This window comes from Chiloscyllium plagiosum, chromosome 10 (genome assembly GCF_004010195.1).
Source record: "Chiloscyllium plagiosum isolate BGI_BamShark_2017 chromosome 10, ASM401019v2, whole genome shotgun sequence".
In the NCBI taxonomy this organism is placed as follows: domain Eukaryota; kingdom Metazoa; phylum Chordata; class Chondrichthyes; order Orectolobiformes; family Hemiscylliidae; genus Chiloscyllium; species Chiloscyllium plagiosum.
Window position 1 is genome coordinate 86,932,274 of NC_057719.1, and position 21,682 is coordinate 86,953,955.

Here is a 21,682-nt window from a genome sequence, read left to right on the forward strand (position 1 = left end):
TTAATTCTATTTGCCAAAGCTATCTCATGTCCCCTTTTTGCCCTCCTGATTTCCCTCTTAAGTATACTCCTACTTCCTTTATACTCTTCTAAGGATTCACTCGATCTATCCTGTCTATACCTGTCATATGCTTCCTTCTTTTTTCTTAACCAAACCCTCAATTTCTTTAGTCATCCAGCATTCCCTATACCTACCAGCCTTCCCTTTCACCCTGACAGGAATATACTTTCTCCGGATTCTTGTTCTCTCATTTCTGAAGGCTTCCCATTTTCCAGCTATCCCTTTACCTGCGAACATCTGCCTCCAATCAGCTTTCGAAAGTTCTTGCCTAATACCGTCAAAATTGGCCTTTCTCCAATTTAGAACTTCAACTTTTAAGATCTGGTTTATGCTTTTCCATCACTATTTTAAAATGAATAGAATTATGGTTGCTGGCCCCTAAGTGCTCCCCCACTGACACCTCAGTCGCCTGCCCTTTCTTACTTCCCAAGAGTAGGTCAAGTATTGCACCTTCTCTAGTAGGTACATCCACATACTGAATCAGAAAATTGTCTTGTACATAGTTAAGAAATTCCTCTCCATCTAAACGTTTAACACTAACGTCCCAGTCGATGTTTGGAAAGTTAAAATCCCCTACCATAACTACCCTATTATTCTTAAAAGTGGCTGAGATCTCCTTACAAGTTTGTTTCTCAACTTCCCTCTGACTATTGGGGGGGGGGGGTCTATAATACAATCCCAATAAGATGATCATCCTTTCTTATTTCTCAGTTCCACCCAAATAACTTCCCTGGATGTATTTCCGGGAATATCTTTCCTCAGCACAGCTGTAATGCTATCCCTTATCAAAAATGCCACTCCCCCTCCTCTCTTGCCTCCCTTTCTATGCTTCTTGTAGCATTTGTATCCTGGAATATTAAGCTGCCAGTCCTGCCCATCCCTGAGCCATGTTTCCGTAATTGTTATGATACCCCAGTCCCATGTTCCTAACTATGCCTTGAATTCATCTACCTTCCCTGTTAAGCCCCTTGCATTGAAATAAATGCAGTTTAATTTATTAGTCCTACCTTGTCCCTGCCTGCCCTGACTGTTTGACTCACTTCTGTTCTCAGCTGTACCTGTCTCCGATCGATCTCTTTCCTCACTATCTCCCTGAGTCCTACCCACCCCACCTTATTAGTTTAAATCCTCCCAAGCAGTTCCAGCAAATTTCCCTGCCAGTATATTAGTCCCCTTCCAATTTAGGTGCAATCTGTCCTTCTTGTACAGGTCACTTCTACCCCAAAAGAGATTCCAATGATCCAAAAATGTGAATCCTTCTCCCATACACCAGCTCTTCAGCCATGCATTCATCTGCTCTATCCTCCTATTCCTGCCCTCACTAGCTCGTAGCACTGGGAGTAATCCAGATATTACTACCCTTGAGGACCTCCTTTTTAAATTCCTGCCTAACTCTCTAATGTCCCATCACAGTCTCAACCTTTTCCCTTCCAATGTTGTTGGTTCCAATGTGGACAATGACCTCTCGCCCGTGAGAACATTCTGCACCTTCTTGGAGACACCTTTGATCCTGGCATAGACATATCATCCTGTTTTTTTGCTGGTCACAGAAACGTCTGTCTGTACCTCTGACTACAGAATCCCCTAACACAATTGATCTCTTGGAAGCCGACGTACCCCTCGTTGCATTAGAGCCAGTCTCAATACCAGAAACTTGGCTGTTTCCCCTGAGAATCCATCACCCCTTACATTTTCCAAAACAGCATACCTGTTTGAAATGGGTATATCCACAAAAGACTTCTGTCCTAGGTGCCAACCTCTCTCACCCTTCCTGGAGTTAACCCATCTATGTGACTGTATCTGAGACTGTCCCCCCCTTACTATAACTGCCATCCATCACATACTATTGCTGTTGCAGATTCCTCATCGCTTCTATCTGTCTCTTCAACCAATCAACTCAATCCGATAAGATTCGCATCCAACAGCATTTATGGCAGATATATGCCACAGTAACCCTTAAACTTTCTTTAAGCTCCCACATCTGACAAGTAGTACATATCACTGCAAAGACCAGTTTTGCTCCTTCACAATCTACAGACCCAGAAAGTAACACGGTCTTATTCATCTACAAACACTGCCCCCGGTTAAATTAATAGCTATGGCTTATATTTTAAGTTTAATCAAGAGACTTATCTCCAAAAACATATAATCAAGAAAGAATCCACTGTACTCACTACTGCAGCCTCTCTCTTGGACAGACTTAAAACAACCATGAACTTATCTGATTCTGTGCTGTGAACTTAGCCCAACAGTTCCTCCAAGATTAGTTGTGAATTTCACTGTTTGTTAATTTTCCCAGATGTACTCCGATGTCCAGCGATACACGAATTCAAACAGCAAAGGCGGTAACTGTGCAGGTTCTCACTCTCACTCTCTCTCTCTCTCAGGTCAGCCACAGGGCAATGGGATGTTGTTTTGGTGCACGAATCAGGCGTTCTCAAACGTTCCACGATTTGGCATCCTGTCTCCCCAGTGTACAAGAGACCACATCAAGAGCAACAGACACAGTAACATGTTTAGATGTGCAGGAAAATCTCAGCATCCTTTGGGGCTTTGGTTGGAGGGGAGGGTGAGGTGCAGGTGCAGGTTTTACACCACTTGAAGTGGCAAGGGAAGGTGCCAGGAGTGGAAGGTAGGTTGTTGGGGTGTGTGGACCTAATGAGGCAGCCATGGAGGGAATGGTCTCTGCGAAATGCTGACAGAGCTGGGGAGGGAAATATATCTGTTGTGGTGGGGTCTGACTGAAGATATTGGAAATGGCGAAGGATAACGTGTTCTATCCGGATTTGGTGGGGTGGAAGCTGAGGACCAGGTGGGTTATATCCTTGTGCTGTCACTCAACTTCACTGAGTGGGTGCCTACATACAAAAGGTCTGGAAAGCCAATTTGTTAAAGTACCTGAAAAACGTTGCTCTCCAAAATCGTTCTCTATAGTTGTGTCCTCCAGTTTATCCCTCGAATCACTTCAAAACAGAAACACAAAAACATGATTTTCAGTGTTTTCCACTTTATTTAATGCAAAAGGTTAGGAATAATTTATACTGGGATCTAAGTTCACTCACTGAGCTGGAAGGTTCACTTTGAGACGTTTTGTCACCTGGTAACATCATCAGTGAGTCTCCAGTGAAGTGCTGGTGTTATGTCCCACTTTCTATTTGTGTCTAGGTTACCTTGGATTGGTGTTGTCATTTCCTGTGTTTATGTCTTCCCTATGTTGGACGATGTCATTTCCTGTTCATATTTTCCAGAAGGTGGTAGATGGGATCCAAGCCAATGTGTTTGATGGAGTTCCAGTTGGAATACCATGCTTTTAGCAATTCTCATGTGTCTCTGTTTGGCTTTTCCAAGGATGGATGTGTTGTTCCAGCCGAAGTGGTGTCCTTCCTCATCTGTCTGTAAGGATACTAGTGACAGTGGGTCATGTCTTTTTGTGGCTAGTTGATGTTCATAGATCCTGGTGGCTAGTTTTCTGCCTGTTTGTCCAATGTAGCTTTTGTTCTAGCTCTTGCAAGGTATTTTGTAAATGATGTTAGTTTTGCTTGTTGTCTGTATAGGATATTTTAAGTTCATTATCTACTGTTTTAGTATGCTGGTGGGTTCGTGGGTTACCATGATGCCAAGATGTCAGAGTAGCCTGCAGTCATTTCTGAGATGTCTTTGATATAAGGGACATGGCCGAGGGTTTCAGAGAGTGTTTTATCTGCTTGTTTGGGTTTGTTGCAGAGAAATCTGCAGACTGTGTTCATTGGGTACTCTCTTTTTGAATACGCCGTAGTTCCTCTGTGCTGCAGTGTGCAGTGACACCATTTACCACCAACTTCATCAGCAAGAATAATATCGTCAAGCTAGTGGACCTATACGTTACCACCCACTTCACCTTCAACAACAAAACCTACAGACAAACCAACAGAACACCCATAGTATCTCATATCAGGATTCTTAGCAGAAGCAGTAATGCAGACTCAAATAAACAGCTTTGCAAGCCATCCATCAAACTTTGGGTCCACTATGTGGATGACACCTTTGCCATCACTAAACAAAACAAATTTGAGGAAACCTTCAAGACCAAAGATATCCTTACAAGCATAAAATTCACAAGAGGAAGAAAACAACAAACTACCATTCCTAGATGTCACAGTAGAGTGAACAGTCAATGGGAAACTTCAAACCAACGTCTATGGGAAAACACCACAGATGGACCAGATACTGAACTATAGAAGCAATTATCCCAATAGCACAAGCGAAGCTGCATTAGAACATTTTAATGAGGCATCATACACTGCAGCACACAGGAATTATGAAGAGCAGAGTAAAATCACTTGTACAGTGTATTCAAAAAGAACGGTAACCAATGAACACAGTCTGCCAGTTTCTCAGCAATAAACCCAAACAAGCAGACAAAACCTGCCCTAATACCCTAGTCAAACCCAGAAGAAATGACTGCCAGACTACTCAGACCTCTTAGCATCATGGTTGCCCACAAACCCACCTGCACACTAAACAGCAGCTAATTAACTTGAAAGATCCTACAGAGACAACAAGCAAAAATAACGTCATTTACAAAATACATTGCAAGAACTGTAACAAACACTACATTGGACAAACAGGCAGAAGACTATCCACCAGGATACATGAACATCAACTAGACCCAAAAAATGACCCAACTCTCACTAGTATCCTCACATATGGATGAGGAATGACACCACACTGACTGGGATAACACATCCATCCCATGACTAGCCAAACAGAGACATGCGCAAAAATATCTAGAAGCATGGCATTCCAACTGGATCTCTATCAGCACACACATTGACTTGTACCCCATTTACCACCCTCTGGGAAAAAAAAACAGAAAAGCTAATCACTAACCCAAGGAAATGTAAACACATTAAATAGAAAGGGGGACTTAACACCAGTGCTTCACTGGAGGCTCAGTGATGATGTTATAATGTCTGAAAACGAACCTTACAGCTCAGCAAGCAAAATTACATCCAGAGCCTCAACCTGAGCTACATGTCTTCTCAAAACTGGATAAATTACATCTGTTCTCTCACCAGTTTCAATAAAGCAGGGATTAATATTTATACAACACATGCCTGGACAACATTAATAAATTTGTTATAAAAAGTCATTTTTGTAGCGCTCTTCCCAAGTGTTGGATGTCTCAAAACACTTTAAAAGTTGCAAAAAATACATGCAGCAACCTCGTACAAAATTACACGCAGCAATAATGATCAGATAATCTGTTTCTACTTTAAAATTCTGATCGTGGAGGGGTAAATATGAACTCGTCAATGAACCTCTTCTTGATAATAGTATTGTTGGATCTTGTACATCCATTTATTTGTAAGGACATCCAGGGCCACAGTTTAGCATCTCATCTGAAAAATGGCATCCCTAACTGTGCAACATTCCCATAGTGGTCTACTGAAATATACCTGAAGCCCTGAATCCAGAACTTCTTAGTATGTTAAAAATTGGAGGCAAAAGTAGCTAAACTTAGTCACAATTCCAAAAAAAAGACAAGCTCACTCTTAGGAATTATTGAATTAGATCCAAGAAAAGACCCTGTGTGAACCACAGTTTCTTGAGAAAAGCTGCGAGTTGGAGATGCCATGAACTTTCAGATGGCTGGCTGAACAGCTATACTGTCATCTACCCGAGAAAAGGTTGCCAGTTTTTGAGTGCAACAAAGCAGAAGGCATTTGATAAAGTGACTATAAAAGTGAGTGTGCGAAGTATGATTTGATGGCTTTGGGGAGGGGCTAGTTTAATGACATGGATACCAGATTGGCTGGCGAACATGAAGCAGGGATTAGGCATAAATGGATCATTACATCTTGCCCAGCTGAAAAGAATGTTGTGGCAGAGGGATAGGTGCTGGTGCCTCAGTTGTTTAGGATTTACAGAAATGACATGGATGAAGGGACAGGATGTTTGGCTGCCAAGTTTGCTGATGACTCAAGATAGTAGGAAACTAAGCTTTGAAAGCACGCGAGATGGTTTAAAATAAAAAGATACAAGTAAGAGAGTGGGCAAAAACCTGGCAAATAGAACATGAAGTGGGAAAGTATGAAATTGTCCATTTAGTCAGGAGGAATGAAAAAGAAGTTTATTATCTAATTGAAGAAGGACTCCAGAGCCTGGAGATGCACAGGGATCTGTATGTTCTAGTGCATGAATCACCAACGGTTAAAATTCGATATAGCAAGTAATTAGGAATTCTAATAGATTGCTATGATTTACGGTAAGGAGAACTAAACAAAGATATGCAGCCATGCTTCAATTAAAGAGGGCACTAAGGAAACCATATGTGGAGTATTGTGTATAGTACTAATCACCTTACTTGAAGGATGTAAATGCATTGAAACCATTTCAGAGGTTTAACAGAGTACTACTTGGAATGGCAGACAGGAATAGGTTTGTATTCGTTGGAGTTTAGAAGAGTAAGAGGTGGTTTGATTGAAACAATTAAGAAGCAGAGGGGTCTTTAAGACAGGGTTGATGGAGAGGGTGTTCTGTCTTCTAGGAGAATCAAGAATTTGGGGTCACTTAAATATCAGGGTCACGCACTTAAAATATTCTGAGCGTCATGATTCTTTGGAACTCTTCTGAAAGCAGAGCCTTGAATATTTTTAAGGCAGAGATGGATATATGTTAAACAAGTGGTGAAAGGTCAAAGTACACAAAAAAGTAGATTCCAGGATATAATCAAACCAACTATGACCTTTCAGATGAAAGAACAGGGACGAAATAACCTGCTCTTGTGCCTTGTTCATATCTTCAAAAAGAAATTTCATGAAGCCTCATTCAATTTTTTTGGTGTGTTTGAATTGATTCGCCTGAGAATTAGTCAGAGAATCATAGAGGTGTACAGCACAGAAACAGACCCTTTGGTCCAACTTGTCCATGTCAACCAGATATCTAAACCAATCTAGTCCCATTTGCCAGCACTTGGCCAGATCCCTTTTAACCATTCCTATTCATATACCCACCCAGATGCATTTTAAAATATTGTAGTTGTACCAGTCTCCACCACTTCCTCTGGCAGCTCATTCCATACATGCACCATCTTTTGTATGAAAATGTTGCCCCTGAGGTTTCTGCTTTTTCTTTCCCCTCTCACCCTAAACCAATACCCTCATTCTGAACACCCCACCCCAGGTTAAAATTCGATATAGCAAGTAATTAGGAATTCTAATAGATTGCTATGATTTACGGAAGGAGAACTAAACAAAGGTATGCAGCCATGCTTCAGTTAAAGAGGGCACTAAGGAAACCATATGTGGAGTATTGTGTATTCCCACCCCAGGAAAATTTTATCTATAGGTCTATTTATCCTATTCATGCTCCTCACGATTTTATGAACCTCTGTAAGGTCACCCCTGAGCCTCCAATACTCCACAGAAAACAGCCCCAACTTATGCAGCCTCTCCCTATAACTCAAATTCTCCAATCCTGGCAACATCCTTGTAAATCTTTTCTGAACCCTTTCAAGTTTCACAACATCTTTCCGATAGGAAAGAGACCAGAATTGCACGCAATATTCCAACAGTGGCCCAAACAATGTCATGTCCAGCCGCAACATGACCTTCCAACTCCTGCACTCAATACTCTGACCAATAAAGGAAAGCATACCAAACGCCTTCTTCACTATCCTATCTAACTGCGACTCCACTTTCAAGGAGCTATGAACTTGCACTCCAAGGTCTCTTTGTTCAGCAACACTCCCCAGAACCTTACCATAAACGTGTAGAAGTCCTGCTCAGATTTGCTTTTCCAAAATGCAGCACCTCACATTTATCTAAATTAAACTCCATCTGACACTCCTCAGCCCATCTGAAGTCTGAAGGTCCACTACAACTCCAATTTTGGTGTCATCTGCAAACTTACTAACTGTACCTCCTTTTGTCAGATCTAAATCATTTATATACACGATGAATAGTAGTGGACCCAGATCCTTGTGGCACACCACTGGTCACAGACTTCCAGTCTGAAAGGCAACCCTCCACCACCCTCTTTTTCTACCTTCAAGCCAGTTGTGTATCCAAGTGTCTAGTTCTCCCTATAATTCCATGTGATCTAACCTTGCTAACCAGTCTCCCATAAACTTGTCAAATGCCTTACTGAAGTCCATATAGATCACGTCCACTACTCTGCCCTCATCAATCCTCTTTGTTAATTCTTCAAAAAAAGACTCAATCAAGTTCGTGAGACAATTTCCCATACACAAAGCTGTGCTGACTATCCCTAATCAGTCCTTGCCTTTCCAAATACTTGTACATCCTGTCCCTCAGAGTTTTCTCCAACAACTTACCCACCACCAATGTGTAAGGCTCACTGGTTGATCATTCCCTGGCTTTTCCTAACCATCTTAGCCAACCTCCAGTCTTACAGTACCTCACCTGTGACTACTGATGATACAAATATCTCAGCAAGGGGCCGAGCAATCACTTCCTGAGCTTCCCACAGAGTTAGAGTGTACACCTTGGACGCTGCCTGACCTGCTGTGCTGTTCCAGCACCATATTCTTGACACTACACCTGATCAGGTCCTGGCGATTTATCCAATTTTATGCATTTCAAGACATCCAGCACTTCCTCCCCTGTAATATGGAGATTTTTCAAGATGTCACCATCTATTTTCCCACATTCTATATCTTCCCTGTCCTTCTCCACAGTAAATACTGATGCAATATACTTGTCCCATTTTATATCTACCCCCATTTCCTGCGGCTCCACACATAGGCTGCCTTGCTTATCTTTGAGGGGCCCTGTTCTTTCCCCAGTTACCCTTTTGCCCTTAATGTACTTTTAAAAACCCTTTGGATTCTCCTTAATTCTATTTGCCAATGCTATCTCATGTCCCTTTTTTTGCCCTCCTGATTTCCCTCACTTGATCTCTCCTGTCCAGACCCGACATATGCTTCTTTCTTTTTCTTAACCAAAACCTTAACTTCTCTGGTCATCCAGCATTCTCTATACCTATCAGCCTTTCCTAACAGGAATACACTGTCTCTGGACTCCTATTATCTAAATTTTGAAGGCTTCCCATTTTCCAGCAGTCCCTTTACCTGTGAACATCTACCCCCAATCAGCTTTTGAAAATTCTTGACTAATACTATCAAAATTAGCCATCCTCCAATTTAGAACTTCAACTTTTCAATCCGGTCTATTCTTTTCTTGTAGTGAGAAAAATAGCCATTGCTCGATAGCTTACACCAATGATTCTGAAGTTTGATTAAAGGACCTTTTCAACAGACTAGTAACCATAGGGGCTCCGGACTTTCATCCTACTCAAAGTTAACATGATATTCATAATAGAGAAGTGACAAATTGTAAATAGTGTGCTATAGTACTTTATCAAGACAGGCACTCAACAAGATAACATTAAGTTTGCTGCAAATATATCTGAGGAGGGGCAGGAACTTCAAGACTGGAGACAAGAGCATACAAAACATGAGGCTATTCATTTCATTATGTTCTCATCAGTCTAAAGAGAGTTACTCAGTCTAATCTGACCTTCCAGGTCTTGGTCTATAACATTGTAGGTTACAGCACCACAACCATGTTCACAATTTTTGTTTTCTAAAACGTGATGAGTGTTTCTGTCTCTGCGATTCTTCCAGACAGTGAGATTCAAAGATACACCACCCTGTGGGTGACAACAATAGGGGACAAGCAATAAATGCTGGCCAGCAGCGACATCAATGGTTTATGAATGAATAAAAAATAATTACTCCTCCATTATTTTCCAATTACATTCAATCCATGTCTCCTGGCTATTGACCTCTCAGACTAATGGAAGTAGGTCTTTATGTTCCCAATAAAAACTATAAATAATCAAAGACGACTTTTAGAACTCCAGATATGGAATCTGAAATTATGCCCCCTCAAAAGTCTCTAAATGAGTCAAGTGACATTACCACCATTGTCCCATTCACTTACATTCTAAGCCTTTTATAATACTACATATTTCACTGAAGAAAATATGGGGAGGAGAGGGAGGCAACTGCTAAAATAGATTCTAGGCCTCCCAGATGTCACCTCACCAGCTTTTTATTCGGAGATAAAATGAATATGGTCATGGAATATTGCCATAATCTGAATGTTATTAATACTGTTAAGGCATAATGCGGCAGAGGGAGGGTAATAGTTCCAAAATGTCATTTTTTACCCCATTGCGGATCTGCTGGGTTTTCAACCGGAGGTAACAGACCCCGGATTTAAAGTTTGGGCAGTGAGGAGAATCTCCTGTTTTGGTGATTTATTTGAAGGTGAATTTGAAGGTGACCAAATAATTCGCAAATATAGTTTAGTTAGCAAAGACCTTATCTGCTTTTTTTCAGGTCAGGGATTTTATTCAGAAAGGGACCACGCTCTTGACTAACCCCTCCAGATCTATTATGGAGAAGACGGTACTTTATGCTAAAAGTACTCTCTCTATTAGTATGCTTTATCATTTTCTGGGGGGTGATCCTTCAGAAGACGTTGAGCAGCTTTGTAGGTTTGAGAAAGGGAATTAAGGGTCCACATTTCTATGGAGGCATGGGGGGGGGGGGGGGGGGGGAGAGAACATCTATGATAATGCGAGGAAGATCTCAATTTGTAATAGGACCCATGCCATACAGCTAAAGACTTGCATAGGCTCCATCACACCCCATACTATCCCTCAAGCTCTAAGGTGGGAGCATCCCCCTTTTGTCCTAAATGTAAGGTAAACATCGGTACTCTCACTCCTTGTTTCTGGTCCTGCCACAGGCTCGGTGCATATTGGAGTTCTGTGGCACGGGTTATAGAGAGGGTCTTGAGGGCAGAGGTTAACCTCTCTCCTCCTGGGCCTACCCAATATACCCTTTTTGGATGGACATGGGGAAAAAAGAACTTATTAATATCCTCACTTTATGCGCAAGGAAAAATTTATTTTAACTCTTTCCCCCCCCCCCCCCCTTTATGGAACTTATCTTTCTGGATGTTTTCACAAAAATCATGCACCAGAAAATAAAATTCCTATAGGACACGGCAGCCCTTTCTGGATTTCTTGGGTGCACATTTATCTGCCATTTTAACTAGGGCTTCCGTGTAATCACGGATTTAGTGTACTTGATGTCCTTCAAGGAAGAATTCCGAATATTTTAAGCACAATACTTAGTGCTCTTGGAGGTAGAGAGCTAATGTTTTGTTGTGTTGGACTGTTTTGCTTGTTCATTAATGACCTTTATTGATTTGTCTGTTTTGTACGTAAGTATAGTTGTATTTTGGGTGTACTGTTGCTGTTGTGGTTTTTTTCCTTTTCTCTCTTTTCGTTGTTATATGTATATAGAATAATGTTTACCGGTGTTGTAATTTTTTTTATGGCTTTGTAAAGAAAGAAAAGTTTAATAAAAATATATATTAAAAATAAGTAGATTCTGAACAGGTTCAGAAGAAGAGTAATACTGGACTCAAAATGTCAAGTTTGTTTCTCTTTCCACAGGTATTGCTAGATCTACTGCGTTTCTCCAACATACGAGTGTTGGTTTCGTGGTGTACTTCAAATAAAGAGGGCTGATTCGAGAAAAAAGTCAGGAACAATTCCAAAGCTGAGGCACTTGGCAGTTGTTTGATTATAAGTGATGATACTAAAGATGTCAGAATCAGTCTGCCAGGGACCCAGGTTCAATTCCCACCTTGGGCAACTGTCTGTGTGGAGTTTGCACATTCTCCCCATGTCTGCGTGGGTTTCCTCTGGGTGCTTCAGTTTCCTCCCACAGTCCAAAGATGTGCAGGTTAGGTGAATTGGCCATGCTAAATTGCCCGTAGTGTTAGGTGGATTAGTCAGGGGTAAATATAGTGGGGGTGGGTTTCTCTTCGGAGGGTCGGTGTGGATTTGTTGGGCCGAAGGGCCTGTTTCCACACTGTAGGTAATCTAATCTAATCAAATGGTAATTTCAGTCATTGCAAAAGCAGCCATTGTGGAGAATAATAAAAAAAACTCTGCATAATTTCAAGGAATAATTCAGTGTGGCTGTGGGTCTTTGAGGATAGAAAAGGATGGTTATATCTCTGCACAAGGTATACTCTTCTGCCATTACTGGGTTGCTGAATAATACTAGAAACGTAAGCTACTCAAAATGCTCAGACCATGGTAGACTAGACTGGATTTGATCAGTGAAACTTTAAAAGTACAACATTCAGTCAGTAAAATACAGCATAAGGAGTGCTATAACAGCAATTGTGGGTTTCTGGGTAATTGGGAGTTAAAACGAGAAAAGCTTGCAAATGAGCAAGCTGTCACCTACTTGTTATTTGCTGATTTATTCATGGATCTGGTGGGCAAACCATCAAGGATCTCCACTGAAACAAACAGGACATTCACAAGTTAAGAAATAGAATCTGTTTTACATTATTTGCATGCAATTTCAGAAATTTTACCGCAAAAAAAAAAGCTTATGAGGATCCTCACTACTTTCAGTCAGAAGGCTTATCCAATAATTGGTGAGCCATACAAACCTGCAAGATTCCATTCCTTGGAATGCAGTTAGGTGAACACAGCAGCATTGCAGTGAGTGGAGGTTACCTCACATTACAACAGGATCTTGACCAGATGGGCCAATGGGCTGAGAAGTGGCAGATGGAGTTTAATTCATATAAATGAGAGGTGCTGCATTTTGGGAAAGCAAATCTTAGCAGGACTTATACACTTAATGGGAAGGTCTGAGGGAGTTGCTGAACAAAGACCTTGGAGTACAGGTTCACAGCTCCTTGAAAGTGGAGTGGCAGGTAGATAGGATAGTGAAGGCAGCGTTTGGTTTGCTTTCCTTTATTGGTCAGAGTATTGAGTACAGGAGTTGGGAGGTCATGTTGCGGCTGTATAGGACATTGGTTAGGCCACTGTTGGAATATTGCGTGCAATTCTCGTCTCCTTCCTATCGGAAAGATGTTGTGAAACTTGAAAGGGTTTAGAAAAGATTTACAAGGATGTTGCCAGGGTTGGAGGATTTGAGCTATAGGATGAGGCTGAACAGGCAAGGGCTGTTTTCCCTGGAGCGTCGGAGGCTGAGGGGTGACCTTATAGAGATTTACAAAATTTATGAGGGTCATGGATAGGATAAAGACAAAGTCTTTTCTCTGGGGTCAGGGAGTCCAGAACTAGAGGGCATAGGTTTAGGGTGAGAGGGGAAAAGATATAAAAGAGACCCAAGGGGCAACTTTTTCACGCAGAGGGTAGTATGTGTATGGAATGAGCTGCCAGAGGATGTGGTGGAGGCTGGTACAATTGCAACATTTAAGAGGCATTTGGATGAATAGGAAGGGTTTGGAGGGATATGGGCCGGGTGCTGGCAGGTGGGACTAGATTGGGTTGGGATATCTGGTCAGCATGGACCGAAGAGTCTGTGTCCATGCTGTACATCTCTATGACTCTATATCCAATTGGCCTCAAAGATCTTAATTACCTGCTGCACCTCCAAACCAACTTCTTGTGATTGTGCACAAGGACATCCAGTTCCCTCTGCACAGCAGCATGCTGCAATTTTTCACCATTTAAATACTAATCCATTTTGCTGTTATTCCTGGATGACCTCACAGTTATCAATATTGTACTCCATCTGCCAGACTCTTGCCCACTCACTTAACCTCCGTCCCTCTACAGACTTTCAATGTCCTCTTCACAGTTTGCTTTACCACTCAGCATCATCTGTGACCTCTAACACACTACAGTTGGTTCCCAACTCAAAATCATCTATATAAGTTGTACATAATTGCTGTCCCAACACTGATCGCTAAGGCACACTATGAGTCACTGATCGCCAACCAGAAAAATACCCATTTATCCCTACTCTTCAGGTGTTTACACTTACCAGGTGTAGCAGATTTAAAACAGGGATGAGGAGAAATTACTTTAACAAAGTTGTGATCTGTGTAATTTACTACTCCAGAGTGCAACTGGACAACTGCACTGAATAAATTTAAGGAGAAGACAGACACATCTTTAATTCTTAACAGGTTTAAAGGGTTATGGACAGTGAGCAGGAAAGTGGAGTTGAGGTTGAAATAAAATCAGCTATGATTGTATTACATGGCACAAAGGGCAGGCAGGAACAAAGAACAAGGCAAATTAAACTGTATTTATTTCAATGCAGGAGGCCTAACAGGGAAGGCAGATGAACTCAGGACATGGTCGGGAACATGGGACTGGGATATCATAGCAAATACAGAGACATGGCTCAGGGGAGAACAGGACTGGCAGTTTAATGTTCCAGGATACAAATGCTATAGGAATGACAAAGTGGGGGCAAGAGAAGAGATGGAGTGGCATTTTTGATAAAGGTTAACATTACGAATATTCCTGTGAATACATCCAGGGAAGTTATTTGGGTGGAAGTGAGAAATTGCAAACAAATTTGTAAAGAGAAGTCAGTTATGTGTGAGAACAACAGGGTGGTAAATGGGAGGGGGATTTTAACTTTCCGAACACAAACTGGGACTACCATCGTGTTAAGGGTTTACATGGAGAAGAATTTGTTAAGTGTGTACGAGAAAACTTTCTGATCCAGTACGTGGATGTACCTACTAGAGAAGGTGCAAAACTTGACCTACCCTTAGGAAATAAGGCAGGGGAAGTGACTGAGGTGTCAGTGCGGGAGCACTTTGGGGCCAGCGACCATAACTCTAATATCTTAAAAGAGTGATGGAAAAGGATATACAGAATTTACAAACAAAAGTTCTAAATTAGAGGAAGGCCAATTTTGACAGTATTAGGCAAGAACTTTCAAAAGCTGACTGTATGTGGATGCTCGCAGGTAAAGGGATGGCTGGAAAATGGGAAGCCTACAAAAATGAGACGGTATATTTCTGTTAGGGTGAAAGGCAAAGCTGGTAGGTGCAGGGAATTCTGGATGACTAGAGAAATTGAGGTTTTGGTCAAGGAAAAGGAAGCATATGTCAGGTATAGACAGATAGATTGAGTGAATCCTTAGAGTTTAAAAGACAGTAGGAATATCCTTAAAAGAGAAATCAGGAGGGCAGAAAGGGGGCATGAGATAGCTTTGGCAAATAGGGTTAAGGAGGATCCAAAGGGATTTAATAAACACATTAAGGACAAAGAGGTAACTAAGGAGAAAATAAGGCCCCTCAAAGATCAGCAAGTGTGGAGCCACAGGAGATGGGGGAGATACTAAATGAGTATTTTGCATTAGTATTTACTTTTGAAGGACATGGAAAATATAGAATGTGGGGAAATAGATGATGACATCTTGAAAAATATCCATATTACAGAGGTGGTGGCGCTGGATGTCTTAAAATATATAAAGGTGGATAAATCCTAGGACCTAATCATGTGTATCCTAGAACTCTGTGGGAAGCTAGGAAAGTGACTGCTAGACTCCTTGCTGAAATATCTGTGTCATCAATAGACACAGGTGAAGTGCCAGAAGACTGAAGGTTGGCTAACATGGTGCCACGATTTAAGAAAGTTGGTAAGGAAAAGCCAGAGAACTATAGACCGGTGAGCCTGGCATCAGTGATGAGCAAGTTGGAGGGAATCCTGAGGGACAGGATGTACATGTATTTGGAAAGGCAAAGACTGATTAGGGATGGTCAACATGGCTTTGTGCATGGGGGATCATGTCTCACTAACCTGATTGAGGTTTTTGAAGATGTAACAAAGAGGGCAGAGCAGTGGACATGATCTTTATGGATTTCCTCATGGTAAACTGGTTATCAAGGTTAGATCACACGGAATAAAGGGAGAACTAGCCATTTGGATACAGAACTGACTTGAAAGTAGATGACAGAGGATGATGGAGGAGGGTTACTTTTCAGACTGGAGGCCTGTGACCAGTGGTGCGCCACAAGGATTGGTGCTGGGTCCACCGCTTTTAGTCATTTATATTAATGATTTGGATGTGAACATAGGAGGTACTGTTAGTAAGTTTGCAGATGACACCAAAATTGAGTGTACTGGACAGCTAAGAAGGTTACCACAGAGTACAAGCAGATCTTGATCAGAAGGGCCAAAGGGGTGGGGAGTGGCAGATAGAGTTTAATTTAGATGAATGTGAGGTACTGCATTTTGGAAAGACAATTCAGGAAGGTCTTATACACTTAATGGTAAGATCCTGGGGAGTGATGCTGAACAAAGAGACCTCAGAATGCAGGTTCATAGCTCCTTGAAAGAGGAGTCTCAGGTAGATAAGATAGTGAAGAAAGTGTTAGTGTGCTTTCCTTTATTGGTCACAGCATTGCGTGTAGGAGTTGGGAGGTCATACTCAGGCTATAAGGGACATTGGTTGTGCCACTTTTGAATATAGTGTGCAATTCTGGTCTCCCTGCTATAGGAAGGATGTTGTGAAACTTGAAAGGGCTCAGAAAAGATTTATAATGCTGTTGCCAGGTTGGGCCAAATAGTCTACTTCTACTCCCATACACAGAGGGTGGCGCATGTATGGAATGAGTTGCCAAAGGAAGTGGTAGAGGCTGGTACAAATACAACATTTACAAGTTATCTGAATGGGTATATGAATAGGGAGGATTTAGAGGGATATGGGCCAATTGCTGGCAAAACTGACTAGATTAATTTAGGACATCTAGTCAGCATGGATAAGTTGGACCGACGAGTGTTTCCATGCTGTTCATCTCTGACTAAGACACAAGGGGCTGAATTGTCTACTCTGCTCCTGTTAAGAGAAAATTGCGAGGCAACGTTATGACTCACTTGAGTCACTAATTTTTTACCCCCCTCGAAAAGAACGCAGCTGTCCAACTGTCTGGTGCAAGAGACCACAATACTTTTTCTCACTTAAGAAGCTCATGAGCAGATTTGAAATGCAAAGGTTTGCTACAACATTAAACATCAATTTCAAAATAAAATTAAATTTCAGGAATGTTGGAAATAAAGCAGATGTATATGCATGACCAACTTGCTTATTGCGTACAAACTTGATCAAAGCTTTTCTAACTGGACTACATTGCATTCACACACACACTTGTCGTCATCAGGTTGTTGATACTTACTGTCCGATTTTGTGTTCCTTGTTTAAACATTAGCTGTTTCTCACTGACTTCCCTGCCTATCAACAGTAAATGTGGGTCAGGAACAGCTTTTGACTGGATGAAGAATCCTCCAGCATCCATTAAAATTCTACCTAGTTGTTTTCCTGTGTATCTCAGGTAAGACCTGGTGGGTTGCATATACAATTTCTGCGGGCAACATTCTGGCTCATCAGTTGCCTGTTGTAGAAATAGCAGTGGTCCAAGGCTCACCTTTATAAATTATGGACCACAGTATGTAGCAATAACATAGAAGCCATATTTTCTATATGTATGACATGAGAAAGGCAAATGGAATTCACACTCTGCCCATGTTTCTGCACAGACCTTGGCAACTTGATGAAAAGGTATAAGAGTTGAAGAACAATTTGCAAACCAACTGCACCTAGTTTCCAGTCAGTTCTTCTAATTGTTGTTGCAAATTTGCAATCAGGAATGTGTTAACATTGTGTCACCCACACCAGAACTGGACACATTTCATCTGAACTTGAGCTCTCAATTCATAAGATTACTAACGCCAAGTATTTCAGTCACGTCTAGCATCTAGTTAGTACTTCATCCTGTCCTTCTGCCGAAAATGCAACTTTGCGCGTTTAGATATTTATTTGCAAGCTGCTTTCTGTATTCATTCTACAACCTAAATAGGTTGATTTCAGAATGATTACCAAGACAATCCAAGTGAGTATATATACTTAACTTCTCAATTCTTCCTCTTTAGAGGAAAGAATTCACCGCTCTTCTGCACCAGCACTGGATTGAATATCCTATCATTTCATTAAAAACAGCTAAAATACACTTCAGAGAACAAAGGAGAATTCAGTAAAAATACTTACAATCTCTGATCTCATAACCAAAAAACATTTTGACACCAGGCAGCTTCCTGTTATTTTCTAAATCTTCAACTGTAGAAAGATAGATAAATGTTAGAAACTGATTAATTTCAAACAGGGATAGAGAAAAGCCATTTTGCTCCATGAGCCTGAGTGGCTGTTCCATTATATTATGGTTGACCTATATTTTAACTCAATTTGCCCATCTTTGCTTTTTTTAAACTCTCCATTCCCAAAAATGTATCAATTTGAAATGTTCGTTTTATCCAGCTTCTTCAGCTTTACTAATGCAGGTTTTTCAGATTTTTGTTACCTTGTGGTGCTACATAATATCCCTCCTGAAGAGTCTGGCTCTAACAATGAGGTTCAGGCCTCTTGATTTTATATTCGTGTTAGCAAGTTTTATTGAGTCCACCTCAAAATCCCTTAAATCATCTTAAATAGCTCAATGAGATCACCCATTCATCTTCCATGCTTAAGCCCAGTCTGTGCAACCTGCCACTTAAATTCAATCTTTCAGAGCCACTTCCAAGTTATTTCCAGAAGTTGTGGATAAAGGGGTCTTTTTGAGGATGGCAGCCAGTGAGTTCTGCAGGGCTGTGTGTTGGGACCACAACTATTCATGTTATACATCTGAATAAACAAACATAGGGTATTGTTGCTCAGTTTGCAGATAACACCAAGATAAGTGAAGGGACAGGTGGTGCGAGGAAGCAGGGAGACTGCAGAACGAAATGAATTTTAACATTGTTGAACAGGCTAGTCGAGTGGACAAAGAAGCTGCAGATGCTGGAGATTAGAGTGGTGCTGGAAAAGCATAGCAGGTCAGGCAGCATCCAAGGAGCAGGAAAATAATGTTTCGGACAGGAGCCCTTCATCAGCACCACTATAATCTGGACAAAGAAGCTGCAGATAGGGTACACTACGGGAAAGTGAGAGATTATCTACTTTCAGAGGAAGAATAGAAGTGTAGACTATTTTCTGATTAGGAAAAGGCTTCAGAAGTCTGAAACACAAAGGGACTTAAGAGTCCTAGTTTAGGATTCTCAAGGCTAAAGTGCAGGTTCAGTTGGCAGCTAGGAAGGTAAAACAATGTTAAAATTCATTTCAAGAGGGCTAGAAATCAAGAGATGTACTGCTGAGACTGCATAAAGCTCTGGTCAGACTGCATTTGGAATACTGTGAGCAGTTTGGGCGAGACTAGGGCCTGAGGGCAGAGCCTTAGAGTGAAGGGATGACCCTTTAGAACTGAGAAGAGGAGGAATTTTTTTCTGCCAGAGGGTGGTGAATCCATGGAACTCATTGCCAAAGGCGGCTATGGCAGTCCAAGGAATTTAATGTAAACAAGACAGAGATAGTTCTTGACCAAGGGTATCAACTGTTATGGGGATAAAGCAGAGAATGGGGTTGAGAAACGTATCAATCATCATCAAATGGGCTGAATGTCCTGTTTCTGCTTCAATATCTTATGGTCTAAGTTGTGGTGGCCAGAACTTAATGAAGGACTGTAACTGGGGATCGAACCATAGCCTTGTACAATGCAACAAAACATCGAGAGAATAACTTCACATTTTCCCACATGATATTCCATCTGCTATATCTCTGCCCAGCCATCCAACCTATCTATACCCACCTCCTTATATCAAATTCACAATACCTTGCTACCCATCTTAGTGACATATGCAAATTTAGCTATAATGCCTTCATTCTTCTCATTAAGTAATTGATATAGATTGTAAAATGCAGAGGCCACAGCACAGACTCCCTGAGGGACTCCTCTCATCCTGCCAGTTCGAAAAAGTGTATTATGCATACACTTTTACGCCAATAAACCAATCCTTTATCCATGCTTATGTGTTATTCCCTAATTCTGATCTCCTGAGCCAAGATCATCTCTAGATATCATACCAATTCTTCTTGAATGCCACATACTCCACAATGTTCATAACCCAATTCTGTTATCCTGCAGCTGTGTCACTATAATGGTCATTAGATTATATTTATTCTGTTCAATGTGCGCTATCAATTTATTTATTGTCTTAAGAGTGTTCAGAAAGAAGGCCTTTAGCATTGCCTTTGTCATCTTTGTAGCTTGACTATTCCTGCATTAATTCTCCTGTCCCTTGACCTTCATTGCTCGTACAGTCAGTTCTGCTATAACCCACATTTCTTCAACACAAATTGACTATAGTGATTGAATGACTTCGACCATTATTTGTAGAATGTGAACTTTCCTTAACTGTACTAGCCATAATGCAATTCCAGTCCCTACTCTCTTGAATCTCTAGTCCTTGGTTTGCTACATCTATTCCAGCTTAATCCTTCCCCTTTTATTTTCAACTAACAGCCTGCCCTTTTCAGCTCACATGGTTGACAATTAGTGTTGCCAAACATTTGTTTGATGACAGATGATATCTCAAGTTGAATTTCTGGCATCTGATTGAGAGGTTGTGAAATAGGTCTACAACAATATTAAGCCACCTGTATGGGGCACATTCCCCATTTCTTACAAGTGCGTTCTACTCCCCAAACTTTTGATATGATAGACTTTGTTGACTGATTCAAAGTAAAACACGTTAAGAGTTAGGAAATACAAAATAACATTGTCAGTGTCAAAACAATAGCAATTATGACACTCACAAGAAGGTGGGGGATTGCATACAGAGTAGACGTGGCTGCAAAGGGGAAAGGGTGCACATTGCAAAGGGAAGGGGAGAAGAGGGGTAAGCTGTGAGGGACGTTTATCTATTCAGAGATATCCACAGAGTGGGGACCTTAATCCTCATGCGGAGTAAAATCAACCCTTTCTCTCCCAACTGTGCTACTTCCCACATGTTTGGAGGTGCCAGTATTGGACTGGGGTGGACAAAGTTAAAAATCACCACCTGATGAAGGAGCTGCGCTCTGAAAGTGTTTCCAAATAAACCTAGGCAAAAGTGAAGACTGCAGATCCGTGTCCCGCACCTCCGCCCTCAAACCCCACCCCCCCCAACCACAATAAGGACAGAACCTTCCATCCCACCACAAACCACATCATCCGCCAACATTTCCGCTACCTATAAACTGACCCCACCACCAGGGATATATTTCCCTCCCTACCTCTATCTACTTTCTGCAAAGACTGTTTGCTCCGTGACTACTTGGTCAGGTCCATGCCCCCCACCAAAAACCCACCCTTCCCTCATGGCACCTTACCCTACCACCGGAGGAATTGCAAAACCTGCACCCACATCTCCCCCAAAAGAGCCTTCCACATCTAAAGCTTCACCTGCACTTCCACACATCCGCTGCTACCGTTACAGTCTCCTTTACATTGGGGAGACTGGACGCCTCCTTGCAAAGCGTTTCAGGGAACATCTCCGGGACACCCGCACTGATCAACCCTTCCGCCCCGATGCCAAAAATGCCGAGGACGTGCAGACCCTGGGCCTCCTCCGTCGCCACTCCCTCACCGCCCAACACCTGGAGGAAGAGCACCTCATCACACTTCAACCCCAGGGCATCAATATGGACTCATTCCCCCTCCCCCCACCTTACCCCAGTTCCAACCTGCTAGCTCAGCGCCATCCTCATGACCTGCCCCACCTGCCTCCCTTCCTTCCCACCTATCTGCTCCACCCTCCTCTCTGACCTATCACCTTCATCCTCACCTCCATCCACCTATTGCACTCTTAGCTACCTTCTCCCCAGACCCACCCCCCTCATTTAACTCTCCATCCTGGAGGCTTTTGCCCAAAACGTCGATTTTCCTACTTCTAGGAT

General features: G+C 41.8%; 1 protein-coding gene across 1 annotated transcript in view; it reads right to left on the bottom strand.

The window, feature by feature from the left end:
• The window catches only part of exd1 (exonuclease 3'-5' domain containing 1), a 53,539-nt gene that overhangs the window by 31,285 nt on the left and 572 nt on the right, over positions 1–21,682 (bottom strand). Inside the window, exons 2-4 of the mRNA XM_043698305.1 lie at positions 17,924–17,992; positions 12,341–12,395; positions 2,959–3,023 (exon numbers count right to left, since the gene is read on the bottom strand). Of these exons, the coding sequence (XP_043554240.1) occupies positions 2,959–3,023; positions 12,341–12,395; positions 17,924–17,992 (189 nt within the window). The remainder of the gene's footprint in view (positions 1–2,958; positions 3,024–12,340; positions 12,396–17,923; positions 17,993–21,682) is intronic.